Source organism: Vanacampus margaritifer, chromosome 7 (genome assembly GCF_051991255.1).
Source record: "Vanacampus margaritifer isolate UIUO_Vmar chromosome 7, RoL_Vmar_1.0, whole genome shotgun sequence".
NCBI classification, from domain to species: Eukaryota; Metazoa; Chordata; class Actinopteri; order Syngnathiformes; family Syngnathidae; genus Vanacampus; species Vanacampus margaritifer.
This window is the reverse complement of record NC_135438.1, coordinates 4,118,359-4,143,382: the sequence shown is the minus strand read 5'-3', so window position 1 is coordinate 4,143,382 and position 25,024 is coordinate 4,118,359. Positions and strand designations below refer to the sequence as shown.

Below are 25,024 nucleotides of genomic sequence, written 5' to 3'. Positions count from 1 at the left end.
TTTTCACTTGATATCGTCACCCTTTTAAATTACTGGCCTAAGTCGTATTTTTTTTTTAATTATATACAGTAGAAGTCATTTATTTTTTAAACTTTGTATATTTTTTGTGTTTTTTTTAAACAATTTTTAAAATATCAAGTAAAAATATCAAGTGAAAATTGCACAAATATTAGAAAAACACAATTTAAAAATACAGACAGAAAATGTGTTTTTTTCTAATATTTGTGCAATTTTCACTTGATATCGTCACCCTTTTAAATTACTGGCCTAAGTCGTATTTAAAAAAAATTATATACAGTATAAGTATTTTATTTTTTAATTTTGTATATTTTTTGTGTATTTAAAAAAATACATATATATATATATATATATATATATATATATATATAAAGTAAAAACAAAGTGAAAATTGCACAAATATTAGAAAAACTAAAAATACAGACAGAATTTTTTTTTTTTTTTAATTGTGTTTTTTTTCTAATATTTGTGCAATTTTCACTTGATATCGTCACCCTTTTAAATTACTGGCCTAAGTCGTATTTAAAAAAAATTATATACAGTATAAGTATTTTATTTTTTAACTTTGTATATTTTTTGTGTATTTAAAATATATATATATAAAGTAAAAACATAAAGTGAAAATTGAACAAATATTAGAAAAACTAAAAATACAGACAGAATTTTTTTTTTTTTTTTAATTGTGTGTTTTTTCTAATATTTGTTCAATTTTCACTTGATATCGTCACCTTTTTAAATTACTGGCCTAAGTCGTATTTTTTTAAAATTATATACAGTAGAAGTATTTTATTTTTTAAACTTTGTATATTTTTTGTGTATTTTTTTTAAACAATTTTTAAAATATCAAGTAAAAATATCAAGTGAAAATTGCACAAATATTAGAAAAACACAATTTAAAAATACAGATTTTATATTGTGTGTTTTTTCTAATAATTGTTCAAACCCTTTTAAATTACTGGCCTAAGTCGTATTTAAAAAAATATATATACAGTATAAGTATTTTTTATTTTTAAACTTTGCATAATTTCTGTTCATTTATTTACTTTAAACAATTTTTGTATTTTCTGTCTAATCCATCATGTTTCTGTTTGTAAAAATATCTCGCCCATGTGGCTGCAGGTGTTGCTTTTTTACGATTTTCTCTACGGCAGATGTTCCCCGCGATGAGAGCCCCGCATAGCTCTCTGCCGCTCCGGTGCGAAAGCTGCGCCACCTGACCTTCACGGTAATTGACCAAAAATATTGATGTAACGGCACCGGACTGATTGTGATTTATGAAAAGAGCGGCAGCGCTCCGAGGCCCCGCGCCAATGGCTCGGCGCGCCCATCGGCGGCCATTAGGAAAAGCATCAATAGCCGCCTCGGTCGGTAATGGGAAACTTTGAGGCTGGCGTTTGTGCAGAAGACCAGCAACGGCCTTTGTGCGAGTACACTACAAAAGAAAAGGAGAATAGAAAAGCGAGAGACGTGGACATGGAAGTACAAGACGATAAAATGGATGTGGAAACAAAAGCGGCTACAAATTGCGGCAGCCTAACAAGCGTCATCAGATGGCTGTTACATGCTAGGTATCGTAGAGTTGCAAACAATGGAAGATCACAATTGCTATTGCTTTTACCTTTTCATCTAATGTGACTTTGCATGATCAAAGGTTCATTGAATATTTGTGTATGTTTTGAGTTTCTTCCATGTAATATTATTAATTTTCATTTTACTGTATGTCTTGTATTTCATAACATATTCCAATATTGCTTTTTGCTTTTTACTTGTTTGAAAAAAAAAATTTTCCCAAATGTTTTTTACATGTAACATTTCTGTTTTTTTTCTCATATTAACAAATATTAATGAATTTTGTGTCTAATGTTCATTATTATTTTTGAGAATTTCTCTAATATTCTTGATTATTCAATTAGTTTTTGTATTTTCTGCTAGTTTTTGCACATTTTTTTCATCCAATCTGAATTTTTGCACATGGTATTTGTATTACTTTTTGATATTTTCTTGTAATATATATATATTTTAAGTCTAACATTGTTTAATTTTGTCAAACATTTTGGAATTATGTCAAAAACTTCTCTTTTGGTAGAATGTTTGTGTATTTTTCATCTAATTTGCTTTTTTGTTCTATTTTTCAATTATTAATGCATTTTTCTCTAATATTTTTGATTCTTCATTTTCTGCTAGTTTTTGCAAATTTTTTTCATCCAATCTGAATTTTTACAAATGGTATTTGTCATACTTTAATATTTTCTTGTAATATAGTGTATATATATTTTTATTATTATGTCTTCTTTTAAGTCTAACATTGTTTTATTTTTGTCTAATATTTTGGAATTATGTCAAACACTTCTCTCTTTTGGTCGAATGTTTGTGTATTTTTCATCTAATTTGCTTTTTTGTTCTATTTTTCAATTATTTCTGTATTGTCTAACATTTTTGTATTTTTCATTCAACACATTTTTTTTTGTCTAATATGTTTTTGCTAATGAAAAGTGGAAAAATGAAAAAAATACCTTGCTATTAGGGGTGTTAAAAAAAATTTTTTGGCAATATATCGCGCAATTCTCGTATCGATTCAATATGCAGCCGAATTGATTTTTAAACATCAATTTTTGATGGAAAACAAAATGTCTTACTTAGGGTTCATATTTTGAAGCATGGAAGAATGTTATATTAATGGAACATTAAACCTTAAAATTTGATTTCAATGCTGTTCAAACATGAAACTGATTGTTTGTTAAATATAGCGGCTCACACTTATAAGCCTAAAGTACATTTTCATACAAATCTTACAGTGTACATGTACAAGTTTACTGATTAGCATTTTCTAAATTTAAATTAAAAGAAGAAAAAAAAAATGTTAAATGACTTATAGATTCGTATTCGGATTAATCGGTATTGAATCGTGACCCACCGAACCTGGATGTGACTTCACCCAGCCAATCAAGCACTGACGATGTCAGTGATGACAAGACGTACCCGAGAGAGGAGGCTCCCCACGCTCCGTGTTTGTCGGTGAGGATGTTGACGATCTTCTGGATGAGCTGCGTGGCCGTCACGTGGTCTCGGTACTTGGCGGCGCGGATCAGGTGATCGCACATTTTCTCCTCGTCGCGCTTCTCCGCCGAGTACTGAGCGCAGTTGGACTGGAGGGGAGAAACGGCGGAAAAATAAAAGGGTGGGTAACTTGTTCAACTGTGGCGCACCTCCGCTTTCCAACATTTTTTAGCACATTCAACAACTTTGAACATTATGAACTACGAACACACCGTGAACAAAAGGCAATGAATGCAATTTAAAAAAAAAAAAAAAAAACTTTCCATAAGAGATGGTGCACCCCCCCCACCCCCCGAAAAAATACAAGCACATCATAATTAATCATGTAAACGTGGTCATGGGGGATAAAAATCCAACTTAAAAATGTGTAATTATACTGCCATCCACACGGCTGCACAATAGAGGGCGTACCCCGTTAATGTAAAATCATTCTACCAGGATGTCATTACAGTTTTAATCTCGCGCACCCCCTTACCGGTGCTATTTAGGAATTCCTAGCAAGCTTTTCCAAGGAATTTCTCAACAAAAATGCACCGAGTTGTGGTGAGGAAGAAAGGGGGCAACGAAAAAAAAAAAATAGTGTTGGTAATTCCAGTCCTGGTGTCATGTTGATTAATAACAGTGGACACATGGCTACTAATGCCCTGCGGCACACCCAATCACACGATACCCAGGACATTTTTCTCTGTCGGAATATGTTATCGGGACTCAGCCTTTGAACCGGCCGCTTTTCCTGCTCAACTCGAGTGAAGAGCGCGTTGACTTTTCCACATATCCCGTAATAAAATTAGTCTTATGAGACCATGATGCATGGTTGGTGGTTAGAAACGCATTTCCCAAAAGTTCACTTCATGAAATTGCTTCCTCTTCATATCTGACAGAAGATCCATAGATATAAATCACATTAGAGGAGGCTTTTTCTGCGGGCGTAAGCGGCCCTAATTATCAATCTATGTCTCTTTGTGCGTCATCAGAGTGGGCCTTGACCCTCCGGGCAAGCGTGATGAGTAAAGGGAGTACAACGGGGGCAGAATAAAGGATGGTTTGGTAAACGTTTGGGATGTAGGCCACAAAATGGTGGCTGCGAGTCACCATCTTTTGTTTATCAGAGGATGTTCAGGGAAATGTACAAAAAAAAAATAGCAAGTGAGATGGCACAAAGTATCATCGGGCCGCAAATGGCAACCGGGCTGCGAGTTTGCTTTAATTCATTTGCTCCCAAAAACGTATAAATATGTTCTATGTTAAATGTTTTAAGTGTTCCAAAGACATATTCAAAAAAATTTGGGTTGTTTTTTTATGCTAGAGCATACAGAAGGCTCTGATGCAGCCTCTCAACTGCAGAGAACGGTTGAAGAAATAGTAGTTATTACACAAACGGCCAGCGGGTGGCAGCAGAGCAAAAGAGATCAACCAGGGCCATGTTGAAAAAAAGGCTCATTTACTCACTGCAGAGAACGGTTGAAGAAATGGTAGTTATTACACAAGCGGCCAGCAGGTGGCAGCAGAGCAAAAGAGATCAACCAGGGCCATGTTGAAAAAAAGACTCATTTACTCACTGCAGAGAACGGTTGAAGAAATGGTAGTTATTACACAAACGGCCAGCGGGTGGCAGCAGAGCAAAAGAGATCAACCAGGGCCATGTTGAAAAAAAGACTCATTTACTCACTGCAGAGAACGGTTGAAGAAATGGTAGTTATTACACAAACGGCCAGCAGGTGGCAGCAGAGCAAAAGAAATCAACCAGGGCCACGTTGAAAAAAAAAGCTAATTTACTCACAATTCTAAATAGATTTGTGAATAATGATGAAACTTAGCTATATGCTAATGCTAATTGCTGCGAAACGGAAACAGATAGAAATATACTTTTTTTCCTGAGGAAAGAAGAGACTCTAATCTTTCTTTTGGTAGGTTCCATGTTTTTATAGAAATAGAACACAATATTCTGTGGGCCTTGCAAAATCTGTCAAAATCCAGTAAAGCAGCCGGGAGCGAAGGGGGTTGCTTCAGTGAAAATGGCTGGGAGCGAATGAGTTAAGCCGCAAACGAGTGTTGTGGCAGGACGCTCCATAGAGTTGAGGGACTGCAATCATGCCTTGGGTGATGAGTCACATGCTGCTTCACCAAGTCGAAATGAAATGCATTACGTGATCACATCTACCAGGATGCTGCGTTAAAATTTCCATTACACTTGTCTTGTTCCTGCCTGCGATTTGCAAAGTCTGCAGTCCGATGGCACCAGCATAAACAAACAGTTCATTGAGCCTTCCCTTGACCAAAGCTAAGGTAGGAATGGTTCAAATTCAAAACCTCTCCCTCGGGATTAGCGGCCAAAACACATAACAAGCACCATGAAACCACACCGTTAGGCTTGTTTAGAAGCGGTAAGAAGAAATAGCAGTTAACTACCCGGCTCACTCCCATAAAGTGGACTTGAAAATGTTGATTGAAGGTCAACACGACAAAAAGGACAGACGTGGCAGTCTTTTCGGGGGAATGTTGTTGGGGAAGCACGCACACTAAATTAAATGTTCCGGGTCGCTTGGCAAACATCGGTAGCCACGGCAAAAAGCTCTCCAGGCCCGTAGAGTTTGTCTACAAAATGGCTGCCTTCCTGTTCATTTTCAAGCATGAACCCTTGAGACTTTTTTATGTATCCTGTCAAGACAAACGCGTCCACTGAATTTTTTTGATTGGTGAAACTGTTAAAGGGGGACTTTTTTTTTTTTTTTTTTTTTTTTTTACTTTCCATGCCTCTTTTTTTTCCTGGAATTCAGTCCCAAAATGGTGAATCAAGCTAAAATGTCTGACTTCCCGTTCAATTTCAGATTATGGGTCCTTAAGACTTTTTTGTGTGTGCACTGTAATGATAGACATGTCCATCAAATTCTGTGTCGATCGGTGACACCGGTGTTGGGGACTAAAATTTTTCAAACTTAAATGGAATTCATTAAAAAATGTATGTTTCACGACTCTGGCTGGAAGTGTTCGGTTTAGGTGAACGGTATGGGATTTTTTAATAGGTTTTAGGTGAATTAATGAATACACACTCACACGCACGCACATACAAAATATATATATATTTTTTACAAATTAAAAAAACTAAAAAATAAAAAAAGATTTTTAAAAAGAGAGCAATGATGATGACATGTCAAATCGGTAAAATTAGCGAATGAACAATACTGAGCTCTCTAGAAGAAAGAAAAAAATTTAATAAAATGTATGTTTCCAACCAAAACGGCTGATCACCTGTCCATGAGTCCTTGAGACTTTTTTCGTGCATTTTGTTATGATCGACGTGGTCACCCAAGTTCGAGTTGATTAAAGATTTTGGTGCCGGAGTAAATTTTTTCCTTTTTCTTGGACTTTGCCGACAAAATGGCTTCTTCAAGCCAAAACGACTAACTTGCACTTCAATTTAACGGAGTGACTTTTCCCCCAGTACACACAAATTTGTGAGCTTTTGGGGCATGTTGAAGACCCCCAAATGCAAACAATTAGCTGGAATAATAATAATAAACAGCATCTGCCACTTGAGCCCTAAATACTTGTTCTGGCATGTACCAAAACGGAATGTGACTTTGCCGTGATGACTTGCGACACTTTAATAGTGGGCGGCACCTTGCAGGGCCCAACCTGCCCGAGTCGACGGCACCTCGGCGGAGACCAAAGGAGAACAGTTGGCGGTAATCGAGTCAATTACGCAGATTCGCGTCTCCCGCATTACGTTCACCGCTCAAATAAATAAAAGTGGATGTATTTTGGGGAGGAGGAGGGAGGGAGGGAGGGATAGTCCGGGAAGTGACTGTGAGGTGGAAAAAAAGAGGGATTATCTCCAAAAACCACATCATGGTACAAAGTGGCAACATAGAGACCATGCTTAGACAGTCCAAGGTTACATTTGTACAATTTTTAAAATTAGTGTGTGTGTGCGCAAGAACTGGCCTCGCAAGCTGACAAATTTCAAGTCCTTATGCAAGCAGGAATGAAAAAAATATATTGAACAGGTCAAGCATTTTGGATCAAATCGAATCTAAAAGATTTCCAAGACATTCAAGAGCCGAATGTGTTGCCCAATACAGAATCTGGAAGAAGTCCGCAAAGAGCGTTTTGACTCTCAAAGAATTAGTCACGGCCACCTAACTCATTTGCTCCCAAAAGCGTAAAAATCTGTTCTATTTTAAGGATTACCAGTCCCAAAAACGTATGTATACGTTCATGTTTTTTTTTTTTTTTTTATGCTAGAGCATACAGAAGGCTTTGATGCAGCCTCTGAACTGAAGAGAACGGTTGACGCAATGGTAGTTATTACAAAAACGGCCAGCAGGTGGCAGCAGAGTATAAGAGATCAACCAGGGCCACGTTGAAACGAGTTGTTTCCCCCAGTGTTTTAAACAGATTTGTGAATAATGATGAAACTTAGCTATAATGTAATGCTAATTGCTGCAAAACGGAAACAGATAGAAATTTGAAAAAATTCTCCTGATGGAAGAAGAGATGCTAATCTTTCTTTTGGTAGGTTCCATGTTTTTATAGCAATAGAACAGAATATTTTGTGAGCCTTGCAAAATGAGTCAAAATCCAGTAAAACAGCCGGGAGCAAAGGGGGTTGCTTCAGTGAAAATGGCTGCGAGAGAATGAGTTAATAATAAGACAATTTTTTCCCAATTTTCACCACGTTACAGTTTAGTGTGCTGTATTTTTCACATGGCGTGCCCTTGACTCTGAAGCCTGCATGCAAAGATGGCCGCAAACGTGGAGTGATGGACGAGAAGGTTTCATCTTGTGCGGAGGAGACGAAGAGGCTGCCATCTCAGCGCGGTGACCATTCCATTAAAGCCTACACAAGAGGAAGAGGAGGAGGAAGATACTTTGTGCTGCGTTAACCTTGATGGCCGCTAGCAGGGATCTCTTTCAACTGGATTAGATTTTTTTTTTTTTTTTTTTTTTTTGCCCCCAGAGAGAGGAAAGAAAAAAAAAAATCAATAGTGGGGAGCGGCGGCATGACAGCGGCATCATTCCAGAATTGAAGTGGCTGTCAGCCATTGTCATTTGCTGACTTTTGTTCGCCATTGTTCTTTTAAACCCTCATTTTTCTCCCCTACTCGTGCACATTGTCTGAATTCCCTGGTGGTGTTTTATGTTGCAATTTGGAAACTCCGGGGCAAGGGATCAAGTGCAAGAGAGTCTTTTTATTTTATTTTTCGAGGAGAAAACAATTTCCTGATGCCCATTCTACATCACCCCCCCCCCCCCCCCAATCCCCTTTTCTGTTCCCCCCCATGTATTTTGCATTCTGGGTTCCCCCGCCATCATCCGGACCCCATTTGTTGTAAAGGAAACCCCGCGGGAGTACTTGTCAACGCACGTGAGAAATTGGAGACCCTCGCAGAGCGACGGCCCGGCGGATGTGCCGCCGAGAGTCAAGAGATTGCAAATCAAGCGTGCTCGTGTCCTCAAACGGAGCCTTAAATCCTCATCTCCGCCGTTTTTTTCCTCATATGCGGCAACACCCTCGGACCTTCCTCTGTCACTCTAATTGATAAACAGAGGGCTGATACGCTGTAATGAGCCTGTGTTCTCCTGCCAATTATGCTGGTTAACCCTCACAACCCACTGAGAGGAAGAGAAGGAGGCATCATGTGACAAGTGCAGCATTTAGATAATGATGAGTGAACTCACACACTTCCTTTATTTGCATGTGGGACAATTCGGTGGAGTCTTGATATGCACGTGTGAAGCTTACGGCTACAAAGTGACCTGAGAAGTTATCACATCAAATAAAAAAAAATTACACCCCAACACCAGTTTCCCAGACTAACACGTAAGTGGGTGGACCTGTTTATCATAGCAAAGACCAAAGGTGGGCATTCCATCGATATTGTCAATGACGGACGCCCATTTTGTAGCCGATTGACGGGAAACTTCTAAAAAATTGACTAAGCATTAACGGACGTGCGTTTTCGTCCGTCCATGTAATCCATCAATAAAATTGTCCCATTTTGGTGACGGATTGACAAACACTGACAAATGCAGATCTCGAATGACGGAAACATTGACTGACGCTCGTTTTGCCGTCCGATCGACGGATGACGGATGACGGATTGACTTGAAATATTGACAATGACGGAAGGGTTTGACGTTTGCCGAATGAGGTTAAAATTCCCCATGATGAAATCTTAACTCATTCACTCGCAGACATTTTCACTGAAGCAACCCCCTTCGCTCCCGGCTGATTTACAGGATTTTGACAGATTTTGCAAGGACCACAGAATATTCTGTTCTATCGCTATAAAAACATGGAAATAACCTAAAGAAAGATTAGAGTACATTTCTATCTATTTCCATTTTGCAGCAATTAGCATTAGAATATAGCTAAGTTTCATCATTATTCACAAATCTATTTAAAACAGTGAGGAAAGAGCTTTATTTTCAGCATGGCCCTGTTTAATCTCTTATACTCTGCTGCCACATGCTGGCCATTTTTTGTAATAACTAGTGCTGTCAAAGGTAAAGCTTTAACTAATTAATTAATCACCAAAAATGATCGCATCAATCATGTATTAACGCAGATTAATCTCACTATTAACTTTGACCGCAGATGATTTTTTAGCTGACAGCGGATGGTTACGTTAAAGCTAAATGCTACGACGAGTCGATTCATCGATTGAATAACTGATAGATTAATCGATTCTAAAAATATTTGATAGTGACAGCACTAATTTCTTCGACTATGACTTACTCTTCTTTGTATTTTCTAGCAGTGTGGATGCTGAGAGGGCACCATGCTGCCTCTCGCAGGCCAGTCTTGGTCCTACAACTGAACACGTCTTTCCGCGTTGGTCACAAATCGTACACCACTACTGCCTACATTGTCAGAGCTCCAAATTGAGAACTGTAGAAACCGCAACTAACTGTAGGATACCTTTATCTCCAAACTTGTGTTTGCTAGGTGACCTAACAACAACTGACTTACCACATAAAAAATTTCAATCTACACTTGTAGGCCTTACTATCGCTAAAAAAACAATTCTTGTTAACTGGAAAAATAAACAAACTCTGAATATCGACCAATGGTCTAACCTCCTCATAAATCACATTTTAATGGAAAAAATATCTGCCTCAAATAAAAAACAAATATCAAAATTTATAGAATCATGGTCTACGTATATAGAATTTTTTAACCTAATTCCGGTTACTTAATTCTGTCTGTTAGCGAGAGCCACTACATCGTGATAACTTACATTGATGTTTCTGCATCTGGCAATTTATTATTATATTATATTATTAGTATGGGATTTTTTTTTAATGGGCTTTAGGTGAACTGATGAATACACACACGCTCGCACGCACGCACACACACACACACACATGCACATACACATACTCACCCACATACAAAAAAAAGGGTATATATATATATATATATATATATATATATATATATATGTGTGTGTGTATATGTGTGTATATATATTTAAAAAAAAAAAAAAAAACATTTATTAATTTTTTTTTAATTGATTTGTTGGATTAAAAAAAAAAAAAAAAAAAGGAGAGCAATGATGATGTCAAATCGAATGAACAATACTGAGCTCTCCTGTAAAAAAAAAATAAAAATAAAAAAATAAAAAGAAACCGCAACTAAACACAAATGCGGAACACTTGGAGGCATGCACCGCTATTCTATTCTTTTTTTTTTTAAGATGCAAAACCGTGACCATCATCTGGGATTCCGTTTATTGTTCTCCGGCACAAACAAAGAGCAATGGAGAGTGCCTCCGTTAGAGACACAAGTCCACCAAAGCTGGATAACAGTCCAATGAGAATGCAGCACTCAGCTCGACCAAAGGCACTGGGACTAAACTGGGCACGTCTTTTGATGGGGGGGGGTTGGGGGTTCTGGTCAGGAGCTGCAGAAGAGGTACCAGGAGACTTCATTACGCTGACAAGACAGCAGGACTGAGACAGTTGTGTTCCCATGATGGTCTTCTGCTCCAGTCTGCCGGGAAATGCTTGTACAGCACAAAAGAGTTGGCAAAACATGCCGGGAGAAAATATATATTTGGATTATAGAGTCAGCGTTTTGTATTAAGACTCATATTGTGCTTAAATGGGCGTTGTTGAACGAGCTCTGTGTTGTCTGGACGTGAGATTTTCTAATAATGACGTACCGCGTCACCGTTTGGACAAGGACATGACAGCTTGCGCACAGTCGGTGGCAGCTGTCCGTCACAAGGCGGTGTAAATAGCCTTTGGGAGTCGGGGCTTTCGGCTGCGACAAGCGTGGAACAGCAATTGGTTCAATTCCAACAAGAAAAGGGTCGAACCATTGCAAGCAGGTTAGACGTTGCATCGCAGAGATGACCCACCGCCGTCTGTCTTTATGTGACGTTTGCAGCGAGCAAAAGGGTGGCAAAAAAAAACAACTAATGTTAGACCTCAAACAAAATGAAATTTGGGAAAAGAAAACAAAAATATTTAATAAATGTGAATTATGAAAACGGAAAATATAAATCTGCTCAATGAAAAACGTGACTCAAATATTTAAAATGTGGACAATTGTTCTTAATTAGTTTCTGGAATTTTTAAATGACTTGCAAAATGTAGATTTTTATTTTCATATTTGCCAAGTGTTTTTTTCATACTTTGTAAATGCAAACGAATTTTTGAGTTTTGTCATTTAGATTTCCCAAACATGAATGTGCTTCAAACTTGGCCGCACATTTGTTAATGGGCTTCATCTTTGTAAAACTGAGTTTTACAGTCTAATTAAGAGGTTTGTTATTTAGTTTTACTTAATGGTAATTTATTTCACACTTGGTAAATGTGTGTTTTACAAGATAACTGTTTTTTTGCATTTTTGTTTTGCCCAAAAAAAATTGGGATTTGGTGAAAATGTTTCACAATTTGCAAAGTTGTCATTTTTTGAATGTTTTTACTTTTGTAGATGCTTTTTTTGGTTTAAGTTTGTTTTGAGTTTAAAAATGTCCCCCCCGCCCCCAAAAATGTTAATTTGTTTAGGATTTGGTAAACAAGATGCAGATTTCGTTTCACATTTTGTGAAGTCGTTTCAAATTTGTAAACTTACGTTTTAAAGTCACGATTGTTTAAATTTTTGCCGGAAATTAAGTTTCACAATGCGTAGATGTGTTTTTCACGTTGTAAAAAAAAAATTGTGTCACAATTTGTGAATCTATTTTTAGTTTTGGAAATGTGTATTGAGTTGACAGTCTAATTTAGTTTTGAGGGTACGGTTTAATGTTTTTCAAGATGTTTTCAAATTGATGTTTTAACTTTTGCAAATTTGCTTAATTATTTGTGCGATTATTTCTCTTATTGTAAATTACTTTGTACTTTTGAAAAATGTCTTCTTTTTTTATGCAATTGAGTTTTCCTGCACGCATTACAGTTTTGGCAAAACAGTTTTACACCTAAATTTTATATTTACCGTCTTTACTATTTGAACTGCCTTTGTTTCGAATTTTTACTTTATGTACGGCACTTTTGTATAAAGCCAAAATTGCTTTTTTAAGCACTCTATAAATAAAGTTGAGTTGAGCTGAGTAAACTATCATGTTTTGTAATTTTCCATCGCATAAGAGCGCCGGCATAATACACTGCAAGAATCATCGGCTCGATGCTAATGTCATCAATTTGGGGCGGGAGAGCTCGGATCATTTTACAAGCTCAGCGGAGGAAAGACAATGACGCCAAACATTAATTAGCTTGCTATCGTCTGGCTTTCATTGTATCTCTCCAAGCGCCAATTCAATTACTCCATATAACAGCGGGAGGATAACCCGACCGTGTGTATAAAAAAAAAAAAAGAGTGAAGAAAAAAGGGATGAGGAAGAATCGAAATGACACGGGTCTTGCTCACTCTTCCCTATCTGGACCTTCTTATCTGCCCTTGTGGCCCTAAGAGCACCACATTTCATCCCTAATGAACAGCCCCATAAAAAAGAGGGACTTCGATTTCTCCATCTCTCCACCCCCATGTTCTGTTTTCCTATCTCGCTCTTTTCCGGCTCCCCGGCGAGATATCGCCGTCTATCATTTGTTGTGTTGTGATCTGCAGATTCCCTTCACATTAAGGATCCTATTAGATAAAGAACCTAAAAAGGTAATTGGATTTCCCCCACCTCGCCAGCCCCACTTCAAGTTATCTTCCTCTCTAGTTCGCCACAAGAGCGTGGTGATAACTCACTCCGCGGTACAAAGATTACTCCGTTCCGTCCTGTGGAGTTCCGCGCAACGTGTCACAGAGACAAGACTTCGTTCAGTGGAGAAGAACTGGGACTACAGTGAACCCCCCCCCCCCCCACCCCAACAACCCCACCTATATCGCACTTCGTCTTCCGCGTCCTTTTTAAGGGTTTTACGTTGTAATTTAGCACAAGTGGCAGAATGCTGGATGGGTGGTTTACAAGATATGTTTTCAACAGCTACTAACTACTTCATTTGCTCCCAAAAACGTTTACAGTCATTTCTGGACTACAAGGCGCACCTGACTATAAGCCGCGCTAGCTAAATTTGGGGAAATACTCAAGTTTGTTACACATAAAAGCCGCACCCAACTGTAAGCCAATGTTACCACGACTTTCTTTTCCATAATGAGGGCGCAAATTGTCTCGCTCTCGTTCTGTCTCTCCTACAGTATTTGGGCTCACTTGGTTTGGTTTGCTCTGCCTGACAATCTCGCGCTTCCTTTATAGTGCGCCCCCTTGCGATCTAATGGATCAGCCACACCTTTGTATTAGCCGCAGGGTCGAATGAAAGTGAAAAAAAGAAGCGGCTTGTAGTCCAGAAATTACTATAAATATGTTCTATTTTAAATATTACTATGCTCCCAAAGACGTATTTATACGTTTTATGTTTTTTTTTTAAATTATTATTTTTTTTTTTTTATGCTAGAGCATACAGAAGGCTTTGATGCAGCCTCTGAACTGAAGCGAATGGTTGAAGCAATGGTAGTTGTTACAGAAACGGCCAGCAGGTGGCAGCAGAGTATAAGAGATCAACCAGGGCCATGTTGAAACAAGCTCTTTCCTCTTCTTTATATTCACAGATTTGTGAATAATGATGAAACGTAGCTATAGTCTAATGCTAAATAATGCAAAACGGAAATAGATAGAAATTTACTTTTTTTTTCCTGAGGAAAGAAGAGACTCTAATTTTTCTTTTGGTAGGTTCCATGTTTGTATGGCAATAGAACACAATATTCTGTGGGCCTTGCAAAATCTGTCAAAATGGCTGGGAGTGAATGAGTTAAGCACAAACTATGAATGTTAAGTTTATGTTCAAACTGACTTGGAATCAATATACATTATTGTTGCCTGAACATTTGAAACAAGAAAATTATTTTTGAATAAAATGTTTGTTGGGTTAATTAGATTAAAATCAATAAAAATCTTTTAAAATTGTAATTTTATGACTGTGGGGAAGAAAAAAAATCTTGATTTGATTTTTTGACCATATCGCCCAGCCCTACTGTACACTTAAACGTGTTTCTGGATGGAAAGGGTCAAACCCCATCTTGTTCTATGTGAAAAAGTCATTATTGTGATTCCGTACAAAAGTTAAGCAACTTATCCACAAATGGTGATATAACAAAGTTTATCCTTTGTCTGGCTAAACAATCTCCAACATAGAAACACAGGAAAAGTGAGTCTGAAGGTGAAAAACATTTCCAAACACCTCCACAGATGTAAGAGGGTGGGAGCGTGCTGAGGTCGGGGGGTGTGGGGGGGGGGCATGTTTCATTGGCCTGTTATTTTTATTGCGGCAGCGCAAAATGAAAGCGTGGGCTCCATCAGACTGAAAACAGAGCCAGGCAAAAATCAATACAGCAATATCAGAGCGGGACTTATCAGGGGCTCTCACTTCTTCTCGGGGGTCACCGAGGAGCAACCCGCATTAAGGAGGGAGGGGGGGCGGGGGGGGGGGGGCGATTCAATTGTGAAAAGAGAGTTTTGGGGATGAACAACAGACGCTGTCAATTAATGAGGAGTTACAGCTTTCTATTACTTGTCATTTTTATCCGACCAGTGCATGCGGCTGATAGTGTCAGAAATAAAACTGACTCTGATGGATACTGGACAAGACGCAGTTTTGTACAAGAAACAATGGATATTAAGTCTTTGTCTATGATATTGGTTGTATAAACCATGCATTTCCCTTGTGTAGGCGCAATGTCGAAACTTTTTAACGACTTCTAAAAAAAAAAAAAAAAAAGCATCTCAGTGTACAAACGTATTTCCTGGAATGAAGAATGCATCCACAGGGTGCTCGGAAAGTCACCGTGCACTGCCATTTTTTCAACAGACATGTTTTATTACAATTCAGTGCAATGCCTGCATTCTCAATTGAAAGATATGAATCAAAATACATGTTGACAGTGACTTTCCAAACACCGTGTAATTCTGGTACATATGCTGTAGGTTTGCATGTATGAACTAAAGGTGCGATAATTAATCGATTACTTGGCAACAAATTGATGGTCAAACTAATCAACAACTTCTTTCATAATCGATTAATCGTTTAGAGCCTTAAAATTGTTCAAATCCTCTGATCAGCCTCTCAACAGTAAATATTCTTAGATTTGTGTAGTTTTCCACACTGCGGACTGATTATTTTTGTATGAGACATTTGCACACATCCCTTATTTTGCGAAACAATAATCAACGTTTTTGCTAATTTTCTGACATGTAAAGGACCAAACCAGAAACTGAACCATAAACAATTCACGGAGAGAAAAAAACATTGATTTAATCTATTACAAAAAAAAAAAAAGACATTTGATGTCGTGCTATAAATAACCTGGAATTGACCTAAAGCAGCCTCAGAAGTGTATGTGGTTACGTGTTTTTTGTCATCATAAAACGACACCAAATATACAATAATGAGTTATTAAAGGGATACTTGACGGACTAATTGAGCCATTTTCAGCAGTAAAAAGTTAGTATTTTGTCCAGAATGAATTTGATAACTACATTATTTTTTGCATCCAATGAATACCTTTAAAAAAAAAAAAAATTCCCACTTGTGTTGACTGAAGATGACATCACCTGTGCTGAGGAAGTAGGTAACGACCAATCATGGTTCAGTTTACTGACCAAACCCGGAAAACAAGTGAGCCATGATTGGTCCTTACCTATTTCTTCAGCACAGGTGACGTCATCTTGAGGCGACAGCAAGTGGAACATTTATTTTTTTTTTTTAAAGGTATTAATTCTACATGAAAAAATAATAAAGTTATCAAATTCATTCTGGACAAAATATTTTTTTATTGTTGAAAATGGCTCAATGAGTCAACTATGCCCTTTAAACAGTTACCAGAAGAAACATGATTTTTGCAATTAACTTTAATTCAAAGTATTTTCTTATCAAATTATTCTATTAATAAAATAATGGATTCTAAAAATATTTAATAACATGAAGCACTCATTTCCAGGTATAAAGCGTGAGTGTCAATGTATTAGGTCAGTCAGGGAGGAGGTGCTTATTTAAGGGAGGTGTTTATCAGCCCTAAGTGACTAATTGGTGTCTATTTGAGAGAAAAACATTTTTTAAGTGATTTGCCAAAAAATTGTTTTATGGACCACTTAAATAGCTTTTACAAACCTCTAGGTAGGGTAGTTTTTTGCTTTGTGGACTAAAACTGGACTCCATTTCATTAAGCGCAATTCAGAAAAGTGCCAATAATGGCATGAGAAAAAGTATAATAATAAAAAAAAAAAAAAAAAAAAGGAAAGTATGTGCCATGAGAGTTGAAATAACCTTCAAATGTATTTTACGGCATAGTCAACCCTTCAGGCTAAAATCTCTCAAGTCTGTCTGCAGCTTTTAACTCTTTGACTGCCAAAAACGTTAAATAACGTTTAGTAAAATCCTATGGAGGAGTGCCAAAGACGTTAAAAGACGTTTGTTTCAAAACAGAGGTGAAACTAACCATTTTCTATTGTTGATTACTGAAAAACGGAATAAGGTAGAAACAAACTTTTTTTTTCTGATGAAAGATGAGAGTTCAATCTTTCATTTGGTAGCATGTGTGTTTCCATAGTCCAAACACATAATTTTCTGTGGACCTTGAAAGATCAGTCAAAAATGCTTAAATCGGCTGGCACCCACGGCATCCCTTTTCTGAAAACGTCTGGCAGTCAAAGAGTTAATGCCGAGCCAGATCTAGAGGAAAGGGGAGGACGCCATATTGCCGTCATGGGGCAAAATACACCCCCAGCGGGAGTATAATGGCAGCGGGTGGTGATCGAAGAAGGGTGGAGGGCACAAGCCAGGGTGCCCGCAGTCCGGGAAAGACTTCCCAGTGAATGGCGAGGTTTGTGCTAAGCCGAGGGGGGGGGTGCGGCTGCTACGCCACATTAGCACAATGTTTGCTTAGCAACATGTGCCGAGCGTGGTGTCCCGTTCCCCGCGAGCTTGTTTGGGACAGACCCGACTCGACGGGCAACTTCTCAAGTCGCCGAGTCAGCTCCTCGGAGATGCCGAGTTTTACACGGCTTGTGTTTTCTCGCAGAGCAGAAAGATATCAAGTGGTTCTTTCAATGTGACAGGGTTGACGCCGCCCACTGGACATTGAAGTCGTTGGGTTCCTCTCGTCAACTCTGAGCGGGTGTTTTCGGGTCTTTCCGAGCCAAGAAAAAAAAAATATGCTTTGTCATCGATTTAAAAAATGAACCGTGACTGCGAGACAATAAAAGAGAAATAATGAAAATACACCTTTAATTCTGACATAACTTTACCATTCTTACCTGGACAATTTCCAGTGAAAGATTAAATAGAAAAAATTCAATTACAAATACTTCGGGGGGGGGGGGGGGGGTGTCACACGTCATTTGCCCTGAACCCAAAACAAATCCAGACAACGAATATTGATCCCTGGGCTTTTTTATGGCCAGGGCATTGGGTTGAGGAGTTGATTAACTCTTTGACTGCCAAAAACGTTAAATAACGTTTAGTAAAATCCTATGGAGGAGTGCCAAAGACGTTAAAAGACGTTTTTTTTTTTTTTCAAAACAGAGGTGAAACTAACCATTTTCTATTGTTGATTACTGAAAAACGGAATAAGGTAGAAACAAACTATTTTTTCTGATGAAAGATGAGAGTCCAATCTTTCATTTGGTAGTATGTGTGTTTCCATAGTCCAAACACATAATTTTCTGTGGACCTTGAAAGATCAGTCAAAAATGCTTAAATCGGCTGGCACCCACGGCATCCCTTTTCTGAAAACGTCTGGCAGTCAAAGAGTTAATTATGTTGAGTTCAAATTATGATATAACAAGAGGTCAAAATTAACCAATCACAAGGTTATCAATATAGCTGTGGTTAAAAAAAATAATACATTTAATACCAATGTTTACTAAGAATAGGAAGATGCGCACCAACATTTTCTAAATTTTCATTTTAATTTTCACGCACAAAACACTCCAAATTGCTAAGCCGCTTCAGCTCTGCAGCCCGCCCAAATCCAACCTCATCTGCTGGGTCAAAAATAATTAGCCCAAACTTGGGTACAAGTAATTCAATCTGCTCAAAATTCACACTCTAAAAAGAGAATTGCGGAACCAATTTAAGATTACAAATTGAATTGTTGACCAACTTTTTAAAAAAAATCGCTTCAATTGGTAACACGCGATTGAATTAAGTTAGTCCAAAGTGAAGATATTACATTTACTTAATTATGAGTTAATTAAACTAAATATAGTCACCTAAATTAAGTTAATCCAAAGTATTACATTTAACGAATTAAATTTATACAGAACGTAGAATATTCCATTTCGAATCGCTACTGCCACCTGCTGACGAAAAATGAAACCGCACATACCGTTCTTCACATAACACACCACGCACGCACATGACGTCACGTCCGCAGACCAGGCGCGGGAAATTCGAACCCGAATCCAGTCTGAAAACTGTTGGCCAGAGGCTTGCAGGAGTACCCATTGTGAACAGCTAAGGTGTTAATCTACTAATTAGAAGGCATTTCAATTATAAATGGTCAAATAAAAAGCTTATTGTAAAGTTATTTTGGGGGAAAAAAGTTCCATATTGCACTTTAATATATTCACTTTGGACTAACTTCATTCAATCGTGTGTTACCAATTGAAGCATTTTTTTTTTTTTAAAGTTGGTCAACAATTCAATTTGTAATCTTAAATTGGTTCCAAAATACGCTTTTTAGAGTTTACCATGTGAGTGGGTTAGGAAAACTGCCAGAATTGTTTATATATATATTTTACAAGAATTCCTCATATAAACCCTCGAAGCCTCTCATATACAGTACGTGATGATGAGCCATTATGTGTATAATTCATGTTTCTTCATATGCTAACCATGTTCCGGTATCAACGCGACTCTCCATGTATAAAAAAAAAAATGTACCTCCGCGCATGTATCATGTATTTTCAAATGATGTCATTTCCATAGATTTCATCATCTTACCTGAAAATCCGCATGCTTGTGGATGTCTTCAGCCCTCTGCCGGCTGAGGATGAACTCGGCTTCGTTTGCCACGCGGACCAGGTGGTCTTTCATGGTGTGACTCAGCAGCCTGGCGGAAGAAGGGACATTTGCATACTTAGAATATCATCGCTCTTGTTATCATGTCCGCTTGCTGAAAGTCGACAAGCGGACACAATCGTGGAACAGCCGTAAAAAACCATGTGTAAAATAAGCGTACAAAATGGGCAGAAAATCGCATTTGTACATCCTGGGGTGCAGGTGCTAATTGATTTGTTAATGATATGCATCTGACAGGAGGGGCAGAGAGCATCCGGCCCGATCGCCGCTTATCTATACTAATCAAAAACGCATGTTGTGGACGAGGGAGAGAAAAAAAAAAAAAACTCGCTGCAACGGCCCCGAAAGGTCAGCGGTGTGCAAAGTGGAACAATAACAGACGAAGGGCCAGAGAGGAGGGACTGCATGGGGTTTGAAGGGGGGGCGGCGGGGTGAGGGGGGGCAGGCGGCGGTCTGACTGTAACCCAAGCCTGCTGTTTCAGCGCAGGGCAGCAGGGGAGCGGAGGCGCTGGGGCCTCGGCAGCCTCTCTGGCCCTGACCCTGCTATCAATAACCGGCGAGATGCGCGCACATGCATCCAAACTCCCAAACTCCCAAATTCAGAAGTCCTCCGTGAGGACGGCAACTTTTGAACAGTGTTCAAGGTAGCAACTATTCGACCCATTGGAAGTGCTAACCTCAGTTCAGCAAGCGTTAAGGATTAACGGTGTGTGTTTTTTTTTTCTTTTGCAACAAAGAGTATGCTCAACACAATGTTAAGAAGAATAGATCTCGGAAGTAATGTAAATTCGGCTAGCAGGTGGCAGCAGAGCAAAAGATATCAACCAGGGCCATGTTGAAAAAAAACCTAAATTAATCACAATTCTAAATGGATTTGTGAATAATGATGAAACTTAGCTATATTCTAATGCCAATTGCTGCAAAATGGAAAATGATAGAAGTACTTTTTTTTCCTGGTAGGCTTTGGTAGGTTCCATGTTGTTGTAGCAATAGAACACAATATTCTGTGGGCCTTGCAAAATCAGTCAAAATCCAGTAAAAAGTGAAGCGTGAAGGGGATTGCTTCTGTGAAAATGGCATGGAGTGAATGAGTTGAAAACACATTACAATTTTTTTTATTTTGGGGGTCAACCGAGAAAGGCAGCCGTGTATAAACCGTGTATCGCCACATATTAGCATATATTTCCGTGTATACACAACCAACTTGCAAGACGCATTTTTCAAAACATTTTAAGAAACATCCTGTCCGGTTACAAAACGTTGTTAACATTTGACCCTGGAAGATATTTCTGTCTGATTCTATTGGGGTTGCTTACCTGCCTTCGTTGACCAGCTCAATAAAGGCCAGACCGGCGTTCTTCTGGATGGAGTTCTGCCATTCCTACAAGACAAACATTATTCATTTGGATGGTGTAAGTCTAATATATGTATGCCAAAAACATCCACTGATTAGAAGTTGAAACACTTGAGGAGATGGTAACGAAAGTTATGGAAGGAGGGGACTCCTTTTGGTCCGCACAGGCGTGAGAATTAATAGCCAGGAGTGAAAGAGCCAGGCTCAAAGTGCATTTATCATTGAAAAATATACAAATTTCCTCCTCTCTTAGACCGGCGTTTTGCTTTGGAGGTGTCAGTCCAAACAACCCGACCGCAGAGACTCGCCATCGAGGGACGACGAGATGACGAAGGGGAGTGGGGGGGGGGGGGCGTTCGGCACGACTCTCATGTTCTGTTCAGACGTTTCAACACCTTTCGACGCAAGCGTCAAAAGAATAATAAAGCAACAAGGTTACGGGGGCCTGTCTGAACCTCGCCTGGCTTTTCCCCCCCCTCCGCTTTTCCCTCACTTCCTCTCCCGGGAGTTGAAGAAGTATGCATGAAAAACCTCATGTGAAAGAGTTAACGACTAAACTACTCTTTAAGAAAAACAGGACATGCCCCTCGAAGCAGCTACAGTACATATTCCACATCACTTAATACAAATGAGCCATATTTTGACAGGACATTTTATTGGACTCTTAAGGTCATTCTGTTAACTGTATAGACTCGTTTCTAAAGTTCAAATCAGTTGTTCAACTCCCGCCCCAATGATAACAGGACTTCAGAACATTATTTTTCTTTTTCTTTCCACATCACACACGAGACTTTTCGTCAATGTCTGACATTGTGGGGTTGACTTAATATAATTTAGTATGACCCGTCCATCGAAGTATACAAATTCAAATTTGGTAATGATCGGACACAATTTATAGAAAATAAATTGGTCTTTGAAGGGCCTGTGCCAAAATGGCCTCAAAATGTCTCCTTCAAAAACCAAAATGGCGGACTTCCAAGGCACCTTGACGGTGAAATAAAACTTAAATTTGCCTCAATTTAGCTATCTAACTAACTAACCAATCACCCAACCAACTAACTAACTATTGAGTGCACGTGGTTCAAATTTCAAGGCGATCAGAGAAAACAAAATGGCCACTTAAACCAAAGTCAGACTTCACGTGTCTTTTCAGGCAGGCATAGGTTCTTGAAACATTTTTTTTGGGGGGGGGGGGGGGGGGGGGCAATTACTCAAGATAGACATGGCAAGTAAATTTCAGGTCGATAAGTGAAACTGGCTATGGGACTCTAAAAAAAATAAATGCTCATTTTCACCTGGATGGACCCACCTGTGATATTTGGCAAATGATGAAGCTCGTCTCACATTTGCTTGACTATGAAATTCTCTATAGCTGATCAAGGAAATGTCGTCACTTGAGGAAATATGGCTTAGCGCATGAAAGATTGGCGGTGGAAAAATGTATTCTAGCATTAACTCTGCTGTCATCGTGTCGCGAGCCGATAGAGGAAACCGCGTGTTTATGCGGACCGAGCGACCCTTCGGTAAACTTAGGAAGCCCGTGGGGACGAGGATATCAGCGCGACGGGGGCGGAAGGAAGGATCAATTTACAAGAATTCCTCATATAAACCCTCCACGCCTCTCGCGTACGTGATGAATTTCGAAGGAACGCATACGAGCCAAAGCCATCAGAGCCAATCAATCCCGGGGAGAAAACGGCCTGCGCACCGTCACTCATGCACGCAACAACACCACACTTAACCTCAAACTCAGAACTGCTTTTTGTCCTGAAGGATCCTATTGGCATTGACCGTGTTTTACCGTACGCTGCAAACAACGAGGGCGCAACGGGGAACCGGAGCCCACACTTGGGAAGGCTGGCTGGCACTCGGCCCTTTTCTGCGGCTCAGCGAGAAAAGAAGCCTTGAGGGCCTCCAAGGCTTGGAAGTAGAAGTTGAAGGACATTAAACATGAGTTTGCCTGTGGCCGTGGGGATATTCCAGACCAGACCAGACCGGGCCGGGCTCTCTCTCTCTCTCTCTCTCTCTCCCTCCGCAAGCCGGATTTCAAATAAACACCACAGGAAGTCAGGCCATAAATAGAGTCTCTGGAGGAGCAAACGTTACATTTCCTTATGCGATTTCTTGTAAATACTCGCCAGCCGTTTTGGTAGAAAACGAACGCGCCATGCCAAGTGACGTAATTCCGTCAACGGAATATGGCGATGGATGATGTACACACACACGCGCGTCTACACTAAACAACACGCCCGCCTTAATTAAAAACATTCGGTCAATCAAAACCACCGCCAAAACTGAGCAAGTGTCCTGAATTAAGTTAAACAGGTCCAGCTCAGCAAAATGCATTAAAGTCGATCATAATGTTTAACATGCTTTCGAAGTTAGACATACTTTGTAGAAGTCAATTTGCAAGCTTTTGATTGGCCAAAATGTGATTGAGAGCAACAAATGTGATTTCATGTGGTTGTATAATGAATTGAAAATATTTTAGATTTCTTTTATTTTCATACTATAAATTGAGATTAGTCCAGAATATTTTATCTAACTGCATGTGTATGAAAAAAGTCAAAAGTATTAACTCCACAAAAGTGTAGTATACACAACATTTCAATTTATTGTATTTTTTTTATTTAACAATGCAATTAATCACAACTTAATTTTTTTTATTTGTTGCCAAGCCTTAATATAATTATTTAGTCATCAACAGTAGTAATAGTAGCAGTAGCGACAATTCTAATAAAATATGATAAAGATTAAATGAAATCTTTAAGTTCGAAATAAACATTTCAATTAAATTTTAATTTAAAAAAAAATTCGCCTGACGCAATTTTAAAGAAAAGATTTTTAAAATTTTAAATAAAATTTTTTAATCGTAATTAATCGCATTACTTCACTAGTTAACTCATAATTAATCACAAATTTTATATCTGTTCTAAATGTACAATAAAAAAATCTAGGTTTTCATACTCTTGTTAACAACAGTGGAAAAAAATGTTAAATAGAAATAGTTCAAATAAATTTTTAAATTAAAATGTGAATAAAATAAATGTAATCCTTTTGTGTGTGTGTGTGTGTGTGTGTGTGTGTGCGTGTGTGCGTTGAGAAAACCTTTTTTTTCTTTACCCTGGTGGTTAAAGAAAACCCATTTTCAAAAAAATATCAATGTACTTGTGGGGACATCAGGCCTAAATAAGTCGCATATCTGATCCAATCGCCCAATAACTGAAAGCAAGCAAGCAAGCAAGCAGAATAAAACAGAACAAAGCGTCCAGTCACCAGCCCGACCATTCCCGGTCGGAAATGAGCTTTGACGAACGCCATCGGCATTTGGTGGACACAAGACTAATGGTGTCATTACTGGCTACGAGGTGGCTACTCTTCTGGAATTAAAAAAAAGCGATGACCCCGATCTGAGGAGAGAGCTCGCTGATGGAATATTGGATTTTTGGCTGTCCAGCAGTGTTGCAGCTTTTATGGCCGCAATAGGATGGGGCTTTGGCGAGGGGCGGAGGGGCGGAGGGTGGGGGGGGGGGGTATGACCACCAGCGCCCCTGATGAGAGGATACAAGCAGCCATTTGTGAACTCTCACCTTTAACCCGACCTGCCGACAGATGATAGGGTCGAGAGTGTGGGCTGCCCCCCTTGATCCTGATTGGAAGCTGGGAGGGAAATTCGACCGACGTCGCGTCGTAGCTCAAAAGGGGGACGCTAAGCTGGACAAAAAACTGAATGGGGCTCGGCTTGTTGTGTGTTCCGCGGCCACGACGTTGAGTCTAAGCACACATGCCATGCACTTCCGTCATTACAGCTGATTATCCATAATCAACATCCAAATATACCACCACTACCAGTGAGAAAAAACAGACCTCCAGAGCGAGAGCTGCTTTCAAAATCAGGCTTGGAAAAAAAATGAAAAGAAAAACGGGGGGAAAAAAAAAATAATAATCATGTCTCGGCTGTCCCAAAACAACAAATAAGTCACTTGTGCCGTTCAGTGGCATTGCTCATAATCGCACGTGTTTGTGTATTTGTAAGGTGAAGGGTGAGTCCAATCTTGA

The 25,024-nt window shown here is 38.9% G+C and overlaps 1 protein-coding gene across 10 annotated transcripts in view; it reads right to left on the bottom strand.

Moving 5' to 3' along the window:
• lrba (LPS-responsive vesicle trafficking, beach and anchor containing) overlaps positions 1-25,024 on the bottom strand; it is a 218,242-nt gene that overhangs the window by 110,965 nt on the left and 82,253 nt on the right. For all 10 annotated transcript variants that reach the window (XM_077569992.1, XM_077569995.1, XM_077569997.1 and 7 more), the window contains exons 34-36: positions 20,928-20,992; positions 19,534-19,642; positions 2,998-3,164 (exon numbers count right to left, since the gene is read on the bottom strand). In XM_077569992.1, the coding sequence (XP_077426118.1) occupies positions 2,998-3,164; positions 19,534-19,642; positions 20,928-20,992 (341 nt within the window). The remainder of the gene's footprint in view (positions 1-2,997; positions 3,165-19,533; positions 19,643-20,927; positions 20,993-25,024) is intronic.